Below are 23381 nucleotides of genomic sequence, written 5' to 3' on the forward strand. Positions count from 1 at the left end.
TATTCCATATTTCATAATACATTCCAAATAGATAAATGACTTTAGTGTCAAAGATGATATCTTTAAAAATTAGAAGATAAGCAGTTAATATTCCTTTCACAACTATAGGAAAGAGAGGCATTCTTAACTAAATAGAGTATTCACACAATTATAAAATATAAAATATAAAACTTTAGTTATGTGAACTGAAGTCTTCTGCAGAAATGAAATTAATGCACCTAAAATACAAAAGGAGGTAGTCAAATGAGAAAAAAAATCTTTGTTTCAAATTTCTCTGATAGGGGTATATCAAGATAAAAGTGGATAGAGAGAAAAATAGAATGAAAGATAGATGATCAAAAGCAATCCCTCAATAGATAAGTGACTAATGACCTAGATAGTATTCAAAATATAAGTGCAAACTATTAAATAAGCAAGAGAGATCTAAATCATAAATAATAAGAGAGATTTAAATCAAAAGAATGCTCAAGTTTTATCATCTCCATTCTAAGTTGACAAATATGCTGATAAATTAGAATGGTTAATGTTGGAAGTGTTGTAGAAAGTTGGTACAATAATGTCTTCTTGGTGAAGTTGTGAATTTGTATGATCATTTTGGAAAGCAAACAATTTGTGAGAATAAAATAACCAAGATGTCATACTCTTTGATCCAGCGATTCCACTACTAGGTTTATATACCCAAGGAAGTCACTGATGAGAAGAAAGCTCTACAACTCACCAAAATCTTAATAGCAACATTTTTTGTTTTAGGACAGAATTGGAAATAAAATAGGTGACCATTGACTGATGAATGGCTAAAGAAGCTATGACATATAAATGTAATGGATTATTACTTTGCTATAAGAAATTAAAAATATGATGAATACAAAGAAGCACTAGAAGACTTACATTAACTGATGCAAATGAAGTAGGTGGAACTATGAAAAAATACACATTGACTATAACAATGTAAATGGAAAGGATGACACTCCCCCCCACCTCCCCCACACATACACACAAATCAAAAGTATTATAAAATTATAAAGACCGAAGTTGATTTCAAAGAAAAATATGAGAAAACACTCTCATCCCACTCCTTTGCAAAGGTTGTAGTTTAACAGATATAGTATATTGTGCATAGTCTCAGAATTCTTCTAATTTGACCATTTTATACTGACCAGTTCATGGGTTTTTATTCTCTCTCTCTCTCTCTCTCTCTCTTTTTTTTTTTGGTTTTAAGGAAAGCATTATTTATCATATAGAATGATTATGGGAGGGAAATTTCATGATGGTTAAAAAAAATTCACCAGTAAAAAAGCATTTTAAAATTTTTATCCTGCATTTATTTTGTGTATATTGTGTATATATTTCTACAGGGACATGTTGCTTTTTCCCTTTCTTGAGTGAAGGGATCCTTTCACTTTTGTGTTTGTATCCCCAGTACCAGCACTGTGCCTGGCACTTAAAAAAAAATGTATGCAGATAAATTGTTGGTTGATTGATTACAGTCTTCTGTACTGCCCTTACTGCCTGACCATGGCAGCACTCATGAAAGCTTTTGAAAAGATAAAATGGTTCAGTTTTATGGTCAGAGTCTTAGTTTAAATATGTTGCCTCTTTCATTAAAATACTGGGAAGAGTTCAACTACAGGATACATTAGAGAAAATCAAGCTCCTCCCTCCTTCTCAGGTGTTCCATGAGACAAATGCTTCAGACCACATAAGCCCCCAGACATTTTATTTTCTCCCTAACCCCTTCATGCTGCTCTGGCAAAGTTACTCACCACTCCCTTCATCTGTTGTTCTCACTCCCACCTCTTCACCTTCTGTCATACTGCTTCTTCTGCCTGGAATGCTCCCCTAGTTCCCGCCTGCCAAATTCTCTCCTTTCCCTCACTAACAATATCACATCCTCCCCTAGCTTGCATCATTCCTTAAGAGGAAAGAAAAGTGATTCTGATTTTCTGATTGACTCACTCTCTCTCTCTCTCTCTCTCTCTCTCTCTCTCTCTCTCTCTTATGATTTTCTCCTTTGGCAAGTACAACTGAGAGCAGACCTACAAAACCACTTGAGGCTTGCTTGGTCAATATCCCAGAGACCTTGACTAAAGTGCCTTTGTTCTATAACTATCCATAATTGTCACATTCCATTGAAGGGAGGGGAGATTACTGCTATAGAGGACAGTGGGGAAGCTATGTTAGTACAGTAGACAATCCCACCTAGGAAGGAGGAGGAGGAGACAACCTATCAGAGAGCAGGGTCTTTTGGAAAGTGGAGTTTATACAGCAGAAAAGAGGGTGGCCAGGACAATGTTGTGTTTTTGGAACATTTAGAAAGGAGAAGTGGGAAGGGTGGCTAATTCCTTGAGTGGATTTAAATAATTTCAGTAAAGAATCTTGATTCCCCTTAGCCTTATTTATGTGCTCCAATTATGGGAATGTTTTTGTTCAATTATGAAAGAAGTTTCTATTCACCTATGACTAGCTTAAAAGGGAGTAATTAAAGAGAATAATTGCTTTCAGGGACATATTCTCTCTCTCTCTCTCTCTCTCTCTCTCTCTCTCTCTCTCTCTCTCTCTCTCTCTCTCTCTTTTAGGTTTTGCAAGGCAATGGGGTTAAGTGGTTTGCCCAAGGCCACACAGCTAGGTAATTATTAAGTGTCTGAGGCTGGATTTGAACTCCGGGACTCCTGACTCTATCTACTGCACCACCTAGCTGTCTCCTCAGGGACATATTTTCAATAAGCATGAGGTAATATTAACATTATTATTGGTCTTTAGCAAATCAAAAATTCAAAACTGTTTTTTCATTTTACTCTTTATCTTTTGTTTCATAATTGTTATTAAGTGAAAGGTAGAAGAAAATTGGTATTCTGATTAGTAAAGGGAACTACCAACTTCTCTCCAAGCAAAAAAGCCTTACATATCTGACAGATACAGAATTTCTCTTTCAAATTAGGGATGACTCTTTTAAAATAATTTTCACTTATTTGTTCAGTCATCCTAACTTTTTCTCTGCTGAATTTCTCTGGGACTTAGCAGTGCAGTAGCCCTACAATAGAGTGTCCCCTAGTTACAAGAGGCTAATAATATAACCAAGCTCACAGAATTTTGTTGTAAAAGGCTTTGTAACTCTTTAAGTACCATATAAATGTAGGGCATCTATGACAATGATGACTAAATCAAGTGGATGACATTGATGTCTTGGAATCAGACAGACTTTACTTAAGCCACCATGTCGACTATATTCCCAGAGGGCCCAGGGCTGGGTCTCATTCTTTTGGGTCTCCTATGGCTTCTCACATTGTGTCTTCTACACAAATATCCATCTGTTTGAACACTAACACCCTTTAAAAGGTCACATGGAAAGTTTTCCATCTTTACTGCTAAAGGGAAACCAAATGTACAGGAATCATAGATTTAGAACTGGAAGGGACTTCTGAGGTCACGTTCAACTCTCATTTTACAGATAAAGAAAGTGAGGTCCAAGGAAGTGTAGTGACTTCCCCAGCATCATACAGCCAGTAAGTGTTAGAGGAGGAATCCTAACCCAATTCCTCTAACTCCAAAGCCTATGATCTTTTCACATATCACACTGCTTCCTCCTAAATTCATTTTTATGTGGGTTTAAAAAGCTTGAATTGACTTCTCAAAAAATGAATTTTCAAGGTTATCTCAATGAAAATTTATTCTCCCATAGAGGAAATGACAAGACTCACCTTGATTTTTCAATGGTAAAGGCATAGTCTCCCTGAGTTTGCTTAAAAGGTTTTTCATTTCTCGCATGTCTCTGCATGAATGACAAACACATTAATAACAGAATTAATCAGTGTAAGTTTTAAATTCACATACTTTTAGATATTTTTTATTCATTCCTTTTAAGAACCAGCTAGAGCAGAGATTTTTATTCTTATTTGGGCCACAGACACCTTTAGCAGTCTGGTGATGCCTATGGATCTCTTATCAGAATAATGTTCTTAAATGCAAAAAAATACATAAGATAAGAAAGTAAATCAATTATATTGAAATATAATTATCCAATTAAAAAAAACACAAGTTCATGGATCCCAGATTAAAAACCTCGGAGTTAAAAAATTTTTAGCTTTCTTGCTAAAAATCTTGTTTTATATTTCTTGTCAAACAAACATCTGGTTTCAAAGGCAACTTGATTTGGTAGACAAAGGATTCAACTTAAAAGTCAAAAAGACCTGAGGTCAAATCCTGCTTTGGACATTTACCAGATGTGTGTCCCTGGTCAAGTCACTTAACTTATTTCTGCCTAAGTTTCCTCTTTTGGAAATGAAGAAAACAATATCAACTATATTATAATATTGTTGTGAAGACTGAATAAGAAACTACATGGAACACACTGGTAGTTGCAAGTACTGCTCAGATCTCAGCACTGAAGGGTACTTCATGAGGACTCTACAAAAGGAACATGGACTTCTTTCCAACCAGGATTTATAAATTACTCCTTTGCCACATGTGCCCTTTAAATTCAGGTTCATTTCTCCCTGGACATCATATGTGTTTATGAGAGTCTGTCTTGGACTTTTTTGAGGAATTTTTTTTAACCTTTTCTTACTATTCTACCCCAGAAAATATTGAATCTTGGCTAGTGACTAATCAATCAATGAGGGGTGGGGTTGGGAGGGGTAGAGTAACAGAAGGGCAATAGTGTTAGTAATCAACTTCAGTCCCTTAGAGTTATCTCTGGAACCCAGAGAAAAGGACCTCTGGTATTTACTAATCATGTGACCCTGGGGGAGGCACTTAGTTTCTATCTGCCTCAGTTTCCATAACTGTAAAATGGGGATAAGAATAATATCAGCTTCCCAGAGTAAAATGAGATAACATTTGTAAAGCACTATATGAATTCTAGATGTTAAGTGCAAGCTATTTGGTAATGCAGACAGATATTGAGATTTTTTCCTTTTCCTACAGAATATCCTCAGCTGAACTGGACAATGAAGACAAGAGAGACTGCTCTGTCTATCTTTTTGATAGGGATCCTGCTAAACATGACTTTTTCCTCTTCTGCACCCTAGTCTGAATTTTCTTAGTCCTAGATACAAATCTTTTATAAGGTAAAAAACAAACTCCAATTCATAAAGGATGCTAGAACTTGATCCAGAATGATACTTATCTAGTATCTAGTTCTATAAACTTTCCTTCCCCTCTGATCCTTACAATTGAGGCAGGCAGGTCTGGCATTAGTTCCATTTTTCTCATGAGGAAGTTGAAGTTCAAAGATGTGACTTGTCCAAAGATATACAGCTAGAATTCAAGTTTTCTGAAGACCTAGCTTAGCCTTCTTAGCTCCTTCATGAGAACTCACAAAAATACCTTGCCTGTCCTTAAACTAGCCCAGTTTTTCCTTTTTTATCTGATTGTATGTAGAGCTGAAATTCTTATTTCAATGACCTGTGGAAAAGCAGATTCATACATTCTTCTCTATGGGTCATATCCACTCTCCTACAAACCTGTTCCAAGTATTAAGCTGATATTGCTTGAGGAAGCTCTATATAGCTATATGAGAAAGAAGACTTTTCTAGAGAGAGAAAACAAAAATTAATCAACTCAAAAAAAGTTTGGTATCTTTTTGTTTTGTTTTTGCAAGGCAATAGGGTTAAGCGACTTGCCCAAGGTCACATAGCTAGGTAATTATTATCTGACGTTGAATTTGAACTCAAGTCCTCTTGACCCCAGGATCAGTGCTCTATGCACTGTATTACCTAGTTACCCCTGATGTTTGGCATCTTTATTCACAAATAGTGAGGATGAATCTGAAGATACTGTATGTGAACAAAAATAATTTATTAAGAAATAAGGTAAATGTGGAGATTCTGTTTTGGAGTATTAGGGTGATCAGGCCCTTAATATGAATTATAATTCCATGATCCCTATGCTCACCCTTTCATCTTGCAGATAAGGGAAATGAAGCCTAGAGAGCACCAGCTAATGAGTGTGAAAATTAGAACTTCCATAAATTCCAGTCTCATCTTGATGCTCTTTTGACTATATCACACTGTTTCCCTCTACACCATTAATTTCTCAAGAGCAGAACCATGAATTCATAGTTGTTCACAGCTCCCATTCATAATAGTCGATATTTAATGTATACTGACTGACTTCTAGAACTCAAAGAAGCCCCCAGAGATAAGAACCTGGGAAAATGGAAGAATATAATTAATTCCATGAGAACTCCATTCTATTTGTCCTTTCTTTCCTTAAAGACTCTTATGAGGAAATTCAGGTTAATCAAAGGGTGACACAGATTGCCAATGTTATAGTATATTTTTAAATTTTTTATTTTAAAAAACCCATATTTTTCTACAGTTTGATTTTTTAAATATCTTATGAATCTTATAGCTGACTTATAAGACTTCCTGGAAAAGACTCTAGCCAAGGTAAATTTGGCAAGAACTAATTTTGTTACAGTGGAGAGGAAGAAGGGAGGATGGATGTAGTGGGCAATGTTTGAACCTTACTCTTATCAGAATTGACTTAATGAGGGAATAATAAACACATTTAGTTGGATATAGAAATCTATCTATAGAACATATATATATATACATATATATATATATATGTTAAAATATATCAACAAGGAAGTAGAAGGGGAGTGGAATTAGAGAAGAGGGGAAAGGCTAATACAAGGAACAAAAGACTGAGGGAAGCAATGATCAGAAGAAATTGATTTTATGGGGAATAGACTATAGAATTCTCTTTTTCTAGTGAAAAAAGAAACTATCCTTAATCATTTTGTCTACAGAGTACTATCAATTTCATCAAACTGCTTCAATGCTAAAATTGTTCAATTTTCATGCTCATATAAGGGGAGAGTTTTATCAATAGCACATAATAACCACCATGCATCATTTTTTTCTTTAAACATGGAAATTTGGTAATTAGCTTTGTAATTGTATTACAATTTGGAAGCAGGAATGCAAAGAATACAAATATAATTATGTTTAACCTTCTAAAAATAATACAATAAAATTACTTCCTTGATAATTCAACCCACCTGCAATATTCCCAACACATCTCACTCCCTGGAACTGTCCTATATTCAATCAAGTTGCTTTGTGCCAGCTTTGGGGATTCAAGAACTGGGCTATTTGGATCATAGGATCATAGTGGGGAGAGCTGAAAAGGGTCTTTAGCAGCCAACTGGTCTAATTAACTCATTTGCAGGTAAGGAAACCCACTGAAGCAACTTGTCCAAGGTCACAGAGATAAGAGTTTGTATTTAAGCTCTAGGTCTCTGATACTAAGTCCAGAGTTCTTTCTTTGAAATGATTTTGCCTCTGTATCTATTTAGGCAAAATAGAGCAGTTTTATAGAAGAATAGGGGATCTTAATAGGATATATGGGAACACAGGAAAATATGAGAAATATAAAGGACCAAGGAATCCAAGGGAATTAGTTACACAAAGGATAAACAAAGTAAGGTCATACAATTAATATGGGTTAGAGGTGGGATTTGAACTTTTATCTTCCTGACTCTAAGCCCAGTACTCCCCAACTGTGCCAGGCGATATCTAGTTTTATAAACACACACACACACACACACACACACACACACACACACACACACACACACAAACATATCCCAACATAATAAGTAATCTATACTATTATTAGGGGCAACTGAGTGGTTCAGTGAATGAAGAACCAGGCCTGAAGTCAGGAAGATCTTGGTTCAAATCCAGCTTTGTACCTGGAAGTTGTATAATCAAGAACAAGTTACTTAACCTTTGTTTGTCTCAATTTTCCCCATTTGTAAAATGGGGAAAATATTTACAGAAAATGAATGCTGAAGACTATCTTTACATTTAATTAGAAAAAAATAATTTTTTTTTAAAATGGGAATAATAATGGCATTTAGTTCTGAGGGTTGTTGTGAAGATCAAATATGATAAAATTTGTAAAGCACTTAGCATAGTGGTTAGTGCATAAATGTGAGCTATTGTTAAGGTTTCCTTTTACCCAAATGAAACAAAAACAATGGGTTTCTTTTCTAAAGGTGTCACTCACTTCCTGGAAGCCAAGGAGATTCAGAGAAATGGTAAGACAGTTAGGTAGTACAGCAGAGAAAGATACTAGACTTGGAGTCAGGGATCTAAGTTCAAATATGATCTCAAATACTGGATGAGCCACTACCCTGCCTGCCTCAGTTTCCTCAATTGTAAAATGAGAATCATGATGCACTCACATCCTGAGGTTCTAGTAAGGATCAAATGGATTAATATTTATAAAGAGTTCAGCAAAGTGCCTTTCTTGTCCTTTTCTCTTACCTTTTTGAATAATGCCATGAGGCATATGGATTATTAAAGTCTGGGTATCATTCAGTCTTCTGGGTCCTGGCTCCTTTCACTGGCCCAACCCCTTCACAACTCTTGTCCAGAGTAAACTAGAAACAATCAAGGGATCTCAATCCTACAAGAGAAATTCCCTTATCCTTTTACAAAGGAACACATAGTCCAACTTCTTTGTGGATGGAGTAATGTGGAGTGGGCAGCAGGGGGTCAGGTTTTGGTATTGGTTCTGAGCTAATGTGCTGGGAGACTTTGATTACTACTCTGACCCAATGATGCATCATCTGAAAAATATCAGGGTTGGACTTCCTCCTAATTTGAGAATATTTTGGGAAGTATAAGAAAAGTCTGCTTTTTTGAAACCTGGACTAAGATGTCTCCAATGATGTTATCTGAGAGATAAATTGCTCCCTAAATGCAGAACCGTCATACTAAGAGCGCTTACCTTTCAGTATTCTCAATATCTGTGGAAACCTGCCAGGAATGGTGCTGAATGTCTACTGGTGAAGATAGTGTGTCCTCTAGAATGGGAACTTCTGGACCCTCTTCCGTTTTGCATTCTGGGCTCTTGATCCCCGCTACAGACTCCTTTCCTAAAGGAGGAAAATGGGAGGAATCATAAATATACGTCCTATGCTAAACATTAGTCTTTAAGAGGGGTCATATATTTGGTTAAAGCAACTGTGTTGTTGTTGTTGAGAGGTCATGTTGTACTGGTCATGACCCCATTTGATGTTTTCTTGGCAAAGATAATGGAGTGGTCTGTTATTTCCTTCTCCAGATAATTTTAAAGATAAGAAAACTGAGACTAGGGGCAGCTAGGTAACGCAGTGGATAAAGCCCCAGCCCTGGAATCGAGACGACCTGAGTTCAAATCCAACCTCAGTTACCTAATAATTATTTAGCTGTGTTTCCTTAGGAAAGTCACTTAACCCCACTGCCTTGCAAAAACCAAAGGGGGAAAAAAGTAAACTGAGGCTAACAGAATTAAAGTTTGCCATGGGGCATTCATAGCTTTTAAGTGTCTGAGGCTAGATTTCAAATCAAGAAGATGAGTGTTCCTGAATCCAGACCTAGCTCTCTATCTACTGTACCACCTAGCTGTTCATTATTTAACTGCTTTATTAATTTAGATAAACATTTATATTTATATACATATACATATTTCTAAACCCACATATATAAATACATAGACATTTTTACATTCACATATACATGTGAGTATATATACATACATGCATATATAATAACACCAAACTATTTGTATTGCAAGACCCTGAGTTTCGAAACCTATGAACTTTAGCCTGAATGCCTGTAAGACCCTGAATGTCGAAACCTATGAACTTTTGCCTAAATTCTGCCTCTAAGTCTCTGCTTGGTCAGCTTGATGAGTTTCTGCCTGATCAGCTTCTGGAGATTCTGCCTGGTCAGCTCTCGGACCATGCAGCGGGGGGCTTCTCCAAGGACCTGCATCCAATAAGAACATGCTGCACCATCTCAAGACAATCTGCAGGCAGATGCTTGAAACTCCCCTACCGAACCATATATAAGGTCTCTCCTCACTTTACTTGGGGTTCCAGGATCCTAGCCCTGTCCTAGGATGGAACCCTAGCTTGAGCTAGTTTAACAGACCCTTGCTATTGCATCTCCATCGTGTCGAGTGCCTCTGTTCCGTAATTGGGGACTTTTCTCAGACCATAACATTATGATATATGCATGTACGCAAAGTAATTCTTTCTATCAGTGCAGTCAAGTATGTATGTATGTATGTGGTGTGTATGTATAAATATATATATCTATATATATAATATATATTATGTATACATATATATTTCTGTATTTCTGTATAAATGAACATTTATTAAGTACCTACTCATTTCCTTACACTATGAGAGATCTAGGGGATACTAAGACCAAAGTAAATCAGTACCTACACCCCAAAAGCTTACATTCTTCTTAAAGTAGATAAAATGTTCTCAGATATGTATATATATTTTATATATATATATATATATATATATATATATATATATAAAATCTCTACAAAATAAATACTATATGGTGACTTAACCTTGAAGAGCCCCAGAAGATCCAAGAGATGGAAATGAAAAGGGAGAGCATTACTGTCCCAGAAACAATTAGTGCAAATACTTGGGAAGCCAGAGATTGTAAGATGTATAAGGAATATAACGACATGACTAGAATATAAAGTATATGAAGAAGAATAATGTATAATCATTTTGGAAAACTAGGCTAGAACCAGATTATGAAGGATGTTTAAAAGAAGGTTTGTATTTTATCCTGCCACAGATACACATGGAAGCTTCTTGAACAATGGAATTATATTAAAAAATCATGCACATATATGCTATATGTATATGGGTTTTGCAAATATGCATATATGTTTGTAAATATTGCAGTGGTAAAGCAAAGTCAACATAACTGTTGAAAACTGAGCAGAGACAATGTACTATCAATATAAACTCAAGACTCAAATGTAATTAAGGGATCCCCAGAGAGTACTGGTATTTCTAACTTGGTCATGATGTGTGAGACCAGGCTTGCTGTTTTTGGAATAACAATTTATGGCCATTAGACCCAAGAGTATGAGAATGGCCCTGAGGCCCAGGCACTGCTGCTGTAGGGCAGGGAGGATGGACATGTGGGGACAAGTCCGTGAACTGAGGACTTGAACTTCTTTGCTCAGCTGGTTCACTCAACAATAGATGTGCCACTGAATAAATATTCTCCTCTTTCGTCTTTTGTTATGCCATTTAGTCTATATATGCATTTGTGAAGGTGGTCTGACTGGGGCCAGTGTAGCAGGATGGACAGAGTAAGGAGATAGGTTCTGCTCCTGGCTCAGCTACTAATTGACTGCATGACCTAGAAGAAATCCCTTCATCTCTCTTCCTCTCAATTTCCTCATCTGGAAACTGAGAGGATGATACTAGATCAGAGGCTGGCCAAATCTGGTTCATTGTCTGTTTCTGTATTGCCCTGAGCTAAGAATTAAAATAAAGTTTTATTAAAATAAGAATTAAAGTTTTATTCTTTGTTAAATTAATTTTAATTACTTAAAAATTACATACATACATATATATAGAAACAGAGACAGAGACAGAGAGACAGAAAGAGACAGAGACAAAGGCAGAGACACAGAGAAAGAGAATTAAAATAAATTCTTAGGTCTGCAGACCAGAATTGACCAGTTTGCCAGCCTCTAGATTAGAGAAAATTTAAAGTCTTTTTCTACTGTAACATTCAACATTTTTTACTAAGAAATAAATTTTTCCTCCCCACTTTTTCAGCTAGTTGTATCAGTATTGTATAAACATTACTAGCAATTATTCAGGAACTATAGTGTAAAATATACATACATACATACATACATACATACACACACACACACACACACATATACTCAAAGGTAGATTGTAGCTAAAACTTGATTCGTTTATTTTTAGTTCTATTAGTGCCTTTAGTTTTTACACTACAATAACTTTCCAATATGCCTCCCCCCTTACCTTGAACCACTCTTTGTAATAAAAAGCATTTTGCAAAAGAACTGGCACAATAACTACATCTGACAGTGCAACATTATGTACTTGCTGTTTCCCATGTTTCTACCAAGTAAAAGAAAATGTGATTCATCATCTGTTATTCAGGACCATGAATGGTCATTGAAATTATTCTGAATTAAATTCCTTCTATCATTGTTATAATTTACATTTTTAAAGTCACTGTACATATTGTTTCTACTTATCCCACTTTTTAGGAAAGGTGGATAGTGAAGAGTGACAGATTTGGAGCCAGAAATCATGGTTTCAAATCCCAGCTTTGCCATTTAGTATCTGTGTGACCTTAAACAGACCACTTAATTTCTCTATATCTCAGTTTGCTCATCTGTAAAATGAAAAGGTTGAACTAGATCATTTCTAAGCTCCCTCCTTAAATCTACAAGCCAATGAGCACTGGTTCATATATTTTTCCATGCTTAAGTAGATTCCTTATATTCATATTTCTAATGGTATAATGAGATTCATTACATCTTTATAAAACAACTATTTTAGCCTTTTCCCCAAATGATGTATATTGCTAGACCTTTCTCTTGTTTTAATATAATTACTTTCATTTTAAAAAAAATCTTGCCAGTCGAAACAGGTATTTTCAAGTTGTAGAGAAGACACAAGAAATTTCTCTCAGAGGCAGATAAGGTGAAGAGTTCTGAATTTAGAATCAGATATGAGTTTCATCCCTAGTGCTTGTGCTTATGAGATTGGACAAATCACTTAAATGGTTTGAAGTTCAATTTCCACATCTATAGAATTAGGATTATAATCTCCTTCCTTCCTTCCTTCACCACCTCTACATGAAGTTAATCCTCACTGCCCAAATACCAATACCTTCCCCCAAAAAAATCACTTGCATATATCTATATAACACTGTGTTAGAATAATTAGTTCATTCGAAGCCTAAAGGCAATATAATGGCACCTTTTTGTCCAAAAGATTTCTTCCTCTGCTACTTTGGTAAGCATATATTAAAAGAAATTATATTTAAAGAAATTAGAGCAACAATTATAGTTACTCCCAGGCCCTAGATGAGCATGGAAAATTCCTAACATTTAGACAGAAATGTGAAGTTCTGCCTAATTTACATTTGTCTTATATGTATATTTGCTGTTCATTTGTTTCAGTCACATCTGACCTTTTATGACTGCATTTGCCCAAGTAATGCTTGTAAGTGTCTGAGACTAGATTTGAACTCTGGAAGGGAGTCTTCTTAATTGCATGCCCAGTTCTCTATCCATGCCACAACTGAGCTGCCCTTGAAGCAGTGATTGTAGCATTTGAGCAATCCTAGTTTCTGTATGTCATTTAAAATTCTCAATTACAGTCCATATAATTAAGGAAAAAAAACCAAGCAGTGTTAGGAAACTACTATCTCTCTATCTCTCTATCTATCATCTCTCTCTCTCTCTCTCTCTCTCTCTCTCTCTCTCTCTCTCTATATATATATATATATATATATATATATATATATATATATATGAAGCTGAAACAAAGGGAATAAATGTAAAAAAGGGGCAAAAAAGCCAGAAGTAGCAGCAATACAACGTGTCAGTGAATATATATAATTACATGCAAGGTAAACATTATAGGGGTGGTATTAAACCTAGGGGACAATGTAAGGGTAGAGGATCGGTCTAGTCAGTATTGTCAAACTCAGAACAGATTTGGCACATTGATAGTAAGAAAATAACATTACCTATTTTCATTTATATTGCTAAATATTTCCCAATTACATTTTAAGCAGATTCTGTCATGGGGCTGTGAATCTGATACCTTTGAATGCTAGATAATTATCCTATCCCACTTAAAGTAGATAAAAATATGTTACACCAAGATATATTTATCAGAACAGATCCCATGTTGATTTCCACAAGGTGTGAACATGAACTAGATATTTCTCTAGCTGCAACTGAAAGTCTGTTCAGATTGACTGAGGGACTTAGTCCCACCCTACGGGGGCCTGTATAAAACCATCAAGCTAGTTGGAATAGTGAAGTTAAGTGGTTGGCAGTAAAGAGGGAAGACTGTGCCAGCTAAACCCCTGAGAAGGAATTCATTAGTGGGGAGGAGCAGAGACCAAGAAACAGCCTTAGGTTCAGTTTTTTCTCCATCCCTCTTGGCTGGAGGAGCAAAGGAAGAATATAGGCTTTTACTTTAGGATCCAAGTAATGTCCCCAAAATGGCTGATGACAAACATGATGTACACTGGGAGTCAGGAAGAGACTAGTTTCAATTAGGAAAGCAAATTCAAGTCTCTACAAAGAACCTAGTAGAAAAGCTAAACCATACCTAAGGAAAGCATTTTGGGAATTTCAGTAAAAAGTAGCAGTGAGCTATCCTTCAACATTTGTCCCCTTTTAAACTTGAGTCAATTTTCCCCTGGACTCTCTATATGGAGGGATGTATGTACCATCTGTACCAACAATATCGTTGAAGTAAAAATCCCTTTCTAAAAAAAAAAGCTAATTAAAAGTCTGGTCGACTTATGGAAACTGATAACCATGGCAGAAATCAAGAAGACTCCTCTTCCAGAGTTCAAATCTGGTTTCAGACACCTACAAGCATGACTTGGGCAAGTCACTTAATCCTGTTGACCTCAGTCTCCTCATCTATAAAATAAGTTGAAAAAGGAAATGGCAACCCACTCTAGATCTTTGCCAAGAAAACTCTAAATGCAGTCATGAAGGGTCAGACATGACTGAATAGCTAAAACAAGCAGGGTCTTGGAAGCTATATAGATTAGAAAGATAACCTACAACCTATCAGGATTACCCCAACTAGTGTCCTGTGGGGTGTAGTGACTGTGTTCTGGGGATCCAGAGTATATATACAAATATGTACACACACACACACACACACACACACACACACATGCATGTATATGAGGGCAGTTAGGTGTCACAGTGAATAGGTGTGACCCTAGACAAGTCATTTAACCCTATCTGCCTCAGTTTTGTCAACTATAAAATGAGCTAGAGAAGGAAATGGCAAACCATTCAAGTCTCTTTGCCAAGAAAGCCCAAATGGGATCATGAAAAGTTGGACATGACAACAAAATTTTCGTAATTATTTTGATTGTACGCCCAATCAGACTACATTGGGTACTGCCTAACAACAATAAAAATAATTAACATTTATATAACACTTTAAGTCTTACAAATATTTTTTGATCACAATTTTGTGAGCCAGTTGTTACAAGTATCAATATCCCCAGGTATAGAAAAGAGAACTGAGGCTCAGAGATGTTAAGTTCTTTCCTGGAATTATACTACTAATAAATGTGATGTTTGGACTTTCCCATGAATCATTTGCTGATCTCTGCTGTGAGGCAGAGAAGGACAAGAGAATAAATGGTAGCATTGAATTGGAGGACCTGGTTCAAAATCTGATATTTCCACTTCTTACCTGTATGACTTTGAGCAAGTTGCTCAACTTGTCCGGCATTTGGTTTCCCTATTTATAAAATGACTAGATGTTAGACCAGATGACCTCTGCAGGTTCTTTCTGGTTCTAAATCAATTATTGTATGATCTTCTCATTACATCTTGCTCTCATGCCTTCCAAATCATGTCCCAGCAGCAATGGATAGAATAATGAGAGACTCCAGGCACCTTTCATAAAGCAATGGAAAACAAAGCATCATATCCATCAGCCAGTTCATAAAGAATAAATCGGCAGATTAGGATCATTTGACCATACTATGTTTACTTTATGTACATTTGTGCTTGGCTGTGGAAACCACCTAGGGAATTATTTTCTGATTATGTGGGCTACTGTGGTGCTGAAATTAATTGTACACCTAATTCAGGACAGAGCAACAATTTCATAGTTGTGCAGCAATGACCTCATAAAAGTTCTTTGCATCTAGCTCCAGGCAGAGCACAGCAAGGTTGTGTATCAACCACCCGCAGATCCTGGGCAGGGGCAGCCCTAAGCTTCAGAGACTGAGAGGAGCAATGAAAATCAGAAAAATCAGGTGCTGCCTGTTTCAATAGATTCACTTTCTTTTAAACCTCAAAAAGGCAGGGTCACCTACTTATAAGACACCTACATTTTATTCCTATGGATACTCTCTGGCATGGGAATGTGGTTGACAGAGTAGGGAGGCAATGATGGATGACATGTCTATCTAAAGGCTACCATTTTTGAGGTATAAGCTTTTCAAGTTTTCCTTGGATTCTCACAAAAGGGATCCAGCCAACCATGATTAGGAAGAAGACTAGCAATGCATTGTAATCTAGGTCTGACTCAGGCTATGATAGTTTAATTCTGATATTGGAACAAAATGAGACATTCATAGGTCATTCAACAGTTAACAGAGGGAGGTTTACAGACATAGCATAGAAAGGATATTCAGTAAGGATGTAGCCAAAAGAGAGTACTTCCCATATCCCACATCTCCATTCTGTATGGAAATCACCTGGTTAGCAGGGTAGGCTATGGTTGTTTGAGTGAACCTGAAACATTCTCTTAGTATAAAGGCCTGAAAACACAGATGTAGGCTTTTTTAATGGCCTTACATGATCAGGTAAGCATGAGGCAAGCAAGAAGCAAAGTCAATAGAAGCCTTAGCCTCTGGGTCAGTTAAATTTTGGGACAATTTCTTGCCTTTTAGGGAAAGAACCTAAATTACATGGCAAGGAGAGTGAAAGGGGAATTTCTCATAGTTAAGCTATCACAGTCCACCCCTTTGGTGGAAAGGTCCTAAAGGTCTCTTAGAGGGCCTCCCACCATTTGTAGGCTGTCACTGGACAACCTTAATCTTGGCAATCCAAGGTCCATAAATAACACTGAAGGAAAAAGAAAGGAAAGATATCTAAATCTAAAAGTCAGAATAAAACAAAATAAACAAAACTGTAATGGCTCCCTGGAAGCATGACCAAATGTGGAAGAGAATGAAGAGGAGAAATCTTAGACTTCATTTCTTCACAATAGAAATACTATGTCCTGACTCTCAATGAGCCAGTCCATGTAGTGGATTATATGCCACATTTTTTGCAGTTCACACTGGGTCACTCGATGAAAAATGGTCACAATGAAAAGAGGTCACAATGAGCCAGAGGACACTGGAAAATCAGAGCTACTGCACTGATGATGACACATCCACTAATACAACTTAGGGCTATCTATAGTAAGTCGGCTAAGAGAGTAACACATTTTCCAGCAAAACCTCTAGGTCAGAGTTTTTGAATCCCTTTCCTCATTAGCATCACTCCTTTCAATTGTATCACCACCAGTTCTATCAAAGCCCTCTGCTTTCACTGCATATTTAAATAAGCTCTGTCTCTTACTATTCAATGTATTCTACCAGTTTATATGCAACATTTCTATGCTGGTTATTCAGATTCTCTGTGATGATTCATAATAAACAAGGGATAGTAGACCTGGAATTTTCTTTTTTTTAATTCCTATTATTCCTATTCCAATACTCACTGAGCTAATTTATAGTCATCAATAAGATTCACTGAGGGAGCACCAGCAAGGTCCTTGACATAAGGTGTAATGATACTATATCTGGCTGCTCAGTCACCATCTGGTCTATATTTGCATCTCCTTTACACTACTTCACCCACATTATGAACCACAATGATATCTTGTTCCAATTCCCAACTATGTCTGACTTAGGCGGTTCTCAGGTAGTTTATGTCTTTTACTAGAATGAAATAAGATGCTCATAGGTCATTCAACAGTTCATAAAAGATTTAATAAGTTGTTCCATAGAAAGGATACACAACAAGAAAAATGTACTTAACTCAAGTAGACAACCTCCCTTTTCTGATCTCCATTCTTTCCAGAGGCCTGGTGATTCCCTTGACCTCTATCAGGTCTGAAGAACCCAATTCCAATGGACAGGACTTTTTATGACTTTACATGTTCAAATCAGCTAAGGTGACATAGTATAGAGGGTGCTGGGTCTGGAATAAGGAAGATCAGAGTTCTAATTGAGTCTCACACATTTACTAGCTCTGTGACCCTGGGTAAATTGCTTAATCACCCTTTGCCTCCATTTTCTCATCTGTAACATGGGGCTAATAGTACTTACTTCCCAGGCCTGTTGTGCAATCAAATGAAATAACATTTATAAAATGCTTAACAAAGTATCTGACACATAGCCAGTTCTATATAAATGTGGGTTTATTTAATGCTGGTTAAGCCACAAGGACAATTTTCTTGCCTTTGGGGGATAGAACTAACCTAATCTATGTGCCAGGAAGATTGGGAACCCTGGCTGGTATGGATCCAGTCATGCAGTGGCTTGTAATTTCCTTCTAGGAAAAGACTGTGTCACTTTTCATTGTCTTATCCCCAGTATTTAGCACATGGTCATATATATCCCAAGGTTTTATTCAAGATTTTTAAGTGAATTGAATATGTAAGTGAACATTCCTCTTACATTTTTTATATTCTTTAGAAATGCTTTCACAACTGTTATCTCATATGATTTCTGACAGTGCCTTATATGAGCTAGGGATTAACGTAAACATTTTTAAATAAGAGGAAATTGGAACAGAGTTCTAGGAGCCTTCCTTAAAGTCCCTCATTAGTTAGAACAAAAATTTTGATCTATGGATTGTGACTATCAGAAATTCTGGGACCCTACCCATAATTACTTTCCTTAGGATGAACTAAAAATGGAATTGATTTGTAGCATTTCATGTCCATGGATTCCACACTGGATTGAATTAGTCTATAGTGTGTGTATATAACCTATGACATCAATGACACCTGGTGGTGCCTAAGGTAATTGTATCTTTTTTCTTTTAATCTTCTGCCCTGCTCCCTCTTGTTTCCTTATTCTCCTCTTTCTTCTCTACTTCTTGTCTTCTTTTCCTCTCTGTCTACAGATTAAACCCACAGTAGTATCAGATAGCAGTTTTACTGAGATCACTCAGAGTTAAAATAGTGGCAGACCTTTGCTCTCTTGCAAAGTTAGTCTCAATTTAATAAAATTCCTTCAAACAAAATTAAAATCTTTCTGGACCCAGAGTTCAATAGCGTTTTAGTACCTAATTGCTAGATATCAAATTATAATTTTCTTGAAGGCAAGATTATGTCTTCTGTGTCCTTTAAATCCCTAAGATGGCTTTGAGAATAAAGTGCTCTGAACCTAGTAGGTCCTCAGTAAATTCTGCTGACTGACTCACTGTGAAGATTGTCCTTTTGCCTAAGCATTAAGCATGGTTCCAGAGTCCCCAAAGAGCATCAGTCACCTTGGCTGACATCATCTCATATTTTTCATTCTCCCCACCTCATCTCAACATGATGAGAGGTTATTACCACTATGACTTATTCCCTGCCTTCAAGTCATGCTGTCCCCTTGGTAATAGATGCACAGAAATGTAAGACTTTCTGTCTATTTGCTATAATGACGTCTTCTAATTCTTTGTGAGCTGTTGTTTTTTCCCTGTCACCATGCTCTTATTGCATTATAAATGTATTTTAGTCTTTGTGATGCGTGCTTTTTTTCATTTGACTCAGATATTCCCTTATACTGTTCCTGTAACTCCCCTAATCAGATGCTGAATCCACTGGGGCTTCAGTAGCTAATGCTCTTTTCACAGGGCCTGAGTTCATTCTGTATTTTCCAGGATGCTGATTTATTTGTTACTCATTAGACCATCTTGGGCTTCCTTGGTCCCAGTAGGTTTTGAATTGACTTCTAACTTTGTCTTGGCATTTCTCCATCTTTTCCCTGCTGTGATTACACTTCATTTACACAATATTATGTGTGTATTTGTCATCATGGTACTGAAGTATCTTGGGGAAAGGGAGCTCATGTTTTCATGGACACAAGGGAGAGGAGGGAGGGTGGAGATACTCTCAATGGAACTCAGTGACTTGACATGATATGCTGTCTCAGAAAAGGGGATACAATTAGACAGGGACATAGTGACAGGGTATAGAGAGGGAAAAGAGGAAAAGGAGGGAGAGGTAAATAAAGAGTTCATCTGGGTTGCAAGAAATAAAAATAATTGACATTTGCAAACTATTTTAAGGCAAGAATATGTCTATTTTTCACATAAGGAAACAGCCTCAGAGGAATCAAATAACTTGCTCAATGTCACACAGTTGGGTCTGAAGAAAGAAGTGAACAAAGGTCTCCCCAAATGCTAGTCCAACCCTCTTGTCTGCTGTGATGTCAAACTCAAATAAAAATACTAAACCATAGGTAAGGATCCCTTTGAGTTGTATATTGACTTAGAGAAGCACATTTTGACATTATCGATATTCTAGTGTATTTCTTTAAAATTATAAAATTCCATTATTTTTAATATGTTTGTCAAATATCTGCCAATTAAATCTTAATCTACTTGGCACCAGTGAAGAAGAATGTTTAGTGCTACATCACACAGCTCCTTGAAAGTAAAGATATGCAACACCTCACACCCTATACCAAGATAAGATCCAAATGGGTACAAGATTAAGACATAAAAGACAATATTATAAGCAAACTAGGAGATCAAGGAATGGTTTACCTATCAGATCTATGGCAAGGGAAGCAGTTTATGACTAAGGAACAGATAGAGAACATCATTAAAAACTGGATAATTTTGATAAAGTTGATAAATTTATTAAAAAAAAAAACCAAGCCATTGCCCAATTGACAAATGGTCAAAGGTTATCAAAGGCAATTTACAGATGAGGAAGTCAAAGCTATTTATTTTCATAAGGAAAAATTGCTCTAAATCTTTATTGATTAGAGAAATGCAAATTAAAGCAGCTCTGAGGTACTATCTCACACCTATCAGATTGGCCTAAATGACCAGAAAGGACAATGTTCAATGTTGGAAGGGATGTGGGAAATCTGGGACACTAATACATTGTTGCTGCAGCTGTAAACTTATCCAACCTTTCTGGAGAGTGTGTGGGATAAAGTTGAGATTTCTTCAGTAAAATATTACAGATTGAATCTGGTTAGCTTTGTGCCCCTCCTCCCTTGACAAAGCAAACTTCTGGGATACTGTTGAAGAGTCAAATGACTTCATTTTATCTGTTGAAGTCTGGAGAATCATTCAATTCCTGGAACTAAAGAGATAATCCGGTTTCAGTTTGAATTTTATGTTACTTTCCCTAAAGTAGTTCTCATGAGGGTGGGTCAGTGGTCTGGGGAATCTAGTTAGGATAAATGTGATTCTTGAACCTTTCACTTTTGCCTCAATCTCTCCAAGTGATTGTGGCCAGTTTCTCCAGAAAGGAATAAAAGCCTTCTCTTCATACCTTGAGAGATCTCCCGAATTTAAGTGGTCTTTGTCCCATACAAGAGCAATCTGGAATTATGCCTAAAGGGCAATAAAAATATGCATACCCTTTGATCCAGCAATACCACTACAGGATCTGTACCCTGAAGAGATCATGAAAAAGGGTAAAGACAACACTTGTACAAAAATATTCATAGAAGCCCTGTTTGTGGTGGCAAAGAATTGGAAATTGAGTGAATGTCCATCAACTGGGGAATGGCTGAACAAATTGTGGTATATGTATATTATGGAACACTATTATTCTATTAGAAACCAGGAGGCATGAGAATTCAGAGAAGCCTGGAAGGATTTGCATGAACTGATGCTGAGCGAGATGAGCAGAACCAGAACATTGTACATCCTAACAGCTACATGGGGGTGATGATCAACCTGCTCATTCCATCAATGAAATAAATAATCAGGGACACTTTTAGAGTACCTGTGGATGGAGAATACCATCTGTATCCAGAGAAAGAACTGTGGAGTTTAAACAAAGACCAAAGTCTATTAACTTCATTTTTTTTAAAAGTGTTTTACTACAAAATTTTGCTATCTCTAATATTTTATTTTCTCCTCAGGGATATGATTTTTCTATCGCTTCTCGGCCTTTTGGCTAAGATCATGTGTAAGGATATGATTTCTCTCTCAACACATTCAATTTTGATCAATGTATAGCATGGAAACAATGTAAAGATTATCAGACTGCCTTCTGTGGGGAGAGGGGAGGGAAGGGAGGGGAGGGGAAAAATTGTAAAATTCAAAACCTTACCCAAAACTACTACTGTATAGAATTGGAAAACAAATAAAATATTAATTTAAAAAATATAAAAAAAAGAAAAAAAGAGAAGGTATGGGATTAAATTGTAGTAGTCTACCTCTGGCATGACCCCCAGCAGGTATAAATGCTGCATTAATTAAAGATACCAGAGAAAGGTCTTGCTGTGTCACCCAATTCTTTTAGAATGGTACTTAATTTACCTGAATAAAAGCTACAATCTCATTTCTTCCACAACATACAATTCAGTTCAACAACCTTTACTAAACACTTACTCACCTGGGGTGGGTAACAGTTTTCTTTTTTTTTTTTGCAAGGCAAATGGTGTTAAGTGACTTACCCAAGGCCACACAGCTAGATAATTATTAAGTGTCTGAGAGGGGATTTGAACCCAGGTACTCCTGACTCCAAGGTCGGTTACAAAATTATTCCTATTAGAATGTAAGCTTCTCAAGGACAGTGACTATCTTTCTGCTTTTGTTGATACTGAGATAGCTGTCACAGAGTCTGGTAGAGTGCTGGACCTGGAATCAGGAAGACCCAAGTTCAAATTTGCCCTCAGATACTTTCTTTGTGACTGATTAAGTAATTTATGCTCTGTTTGCCTCAGTTTTTCCATCTGTGAGTAGTAAGATCACCTCCCTCCCACTTTTATTGTGAGGATCAAAATGGAAGATAATTGCAAAGTGCTTACCAGTGGTCTGGCACATAAATCCTATAAAAAATTAACTACTATTATTACCTCCCAGGTAGATAGTTGTACAACATTATATACCTTAGGTATGATGGTGAGGTGAGGTAGAAGAGGTGGAGTTATGCCTCACCTCTGATTGTAAGAGGTGTGTCATTTCTCTACTTCCTCTGCTTCACCTCACTGCATGATTATTATTTTCATACATAATCACTTAATAAAATGCTTGCTGGTTGTATCTAATGTCAATTAAATTCCAGGCATGGACATAATCTGGGCAAAGATGTGTAGATAGGAAATAAATAAAGGGACATGTGGGAGGGACAGCTGGAAGGTCAAGATTGGCCAGAAATGAAAAATATGCCATCAGTTCAGAAAGAGAAATTGAAAACAAATGGTAAAAGGTTATAAATGACAGAGGAGTTCCTCCTTTCTATTCAAGATTAACAGGGAGTCTCTGAAGTTTTTTTGATTAGTCAGCTCTGCTTTGGGCATCTCTGTATGGTGGCAGTCTGGGGGATGGTTTGAAGAAAAGAGGCACTCAAAGGATAAACAAAAAACTGCCCAGTTCTTCAAAATCACTTTTTTGCCTAATAGAGCCTAGACTTCTCTTTAAGTATGGGTTTTAGCCTTACATTATTGTAATTAAATGTAATCGGATTATTAAATTAAATTGTATGGATACAATAAGAAAGAACCATTTTAGCATCATTTTTCTTCATTTCTTTGGCAATTTTTTTTAATCCTGTGAAGTAGCAAAGGCAGCCAGGTAGACCATGCCAATCAAGCTTATTGGACCTC

General features: G+C 36.6%; 1 protein-coding gene across 4 annotated transcripts in view; it reads right to left on the reverse strand.

Annotated features, from left to right (window-relative positions):
* Positions 1–23381, reverse strand: part of RGS7BP (regulator of G protein signaling 7 binding protein) — a 122609-nt gene that overhangs the window by 14480 nt on the left and 84748 nt on the right. For 3 of the 4 annotated variants that reach the window (XR_012471219.1, XM_074199619.1, XM_074199620.1), the window contains exons 4-7: positions 15418–15486; positions 15281–15328; positions 8746–8893; positions 3699–3769 (exon numbers count right to left, since the gene is read on the reverse strand). Coding sequence is in view for 3 of the 4 variants with exons in the window: in XM_074199619.1 (XP_074055720.1) it covers positions 3699–3769; positions 8746–8893; positions 15281–15328; positions 15418–15486 (336 nt within the window). In the remaining variant the exon portion in view is untranslated. The remainder of the gene's footprint in view (positions 1–3698; positions 3770–8745; positions 8894–15280; positions 15329–15417; positions 15487–23381) is intronic. The other variant, XM_074199621.1, reaches the window with a different exon arrangement.

This window comes from Macrotis lagotis, chromosome X (genome assembly GCF_037893015.1).
Source record: "Macrotis lagotis isolate mMagLag1 chromosome X, bilby.v1.9.chrom.fasta, whole genome shotgun sequence".
NCBI lineage: Eukaryota > Metazoa > Chordata > Mammalia > Peramelemorphia > Peramelidae > Macrotis > Macrotis lagotis.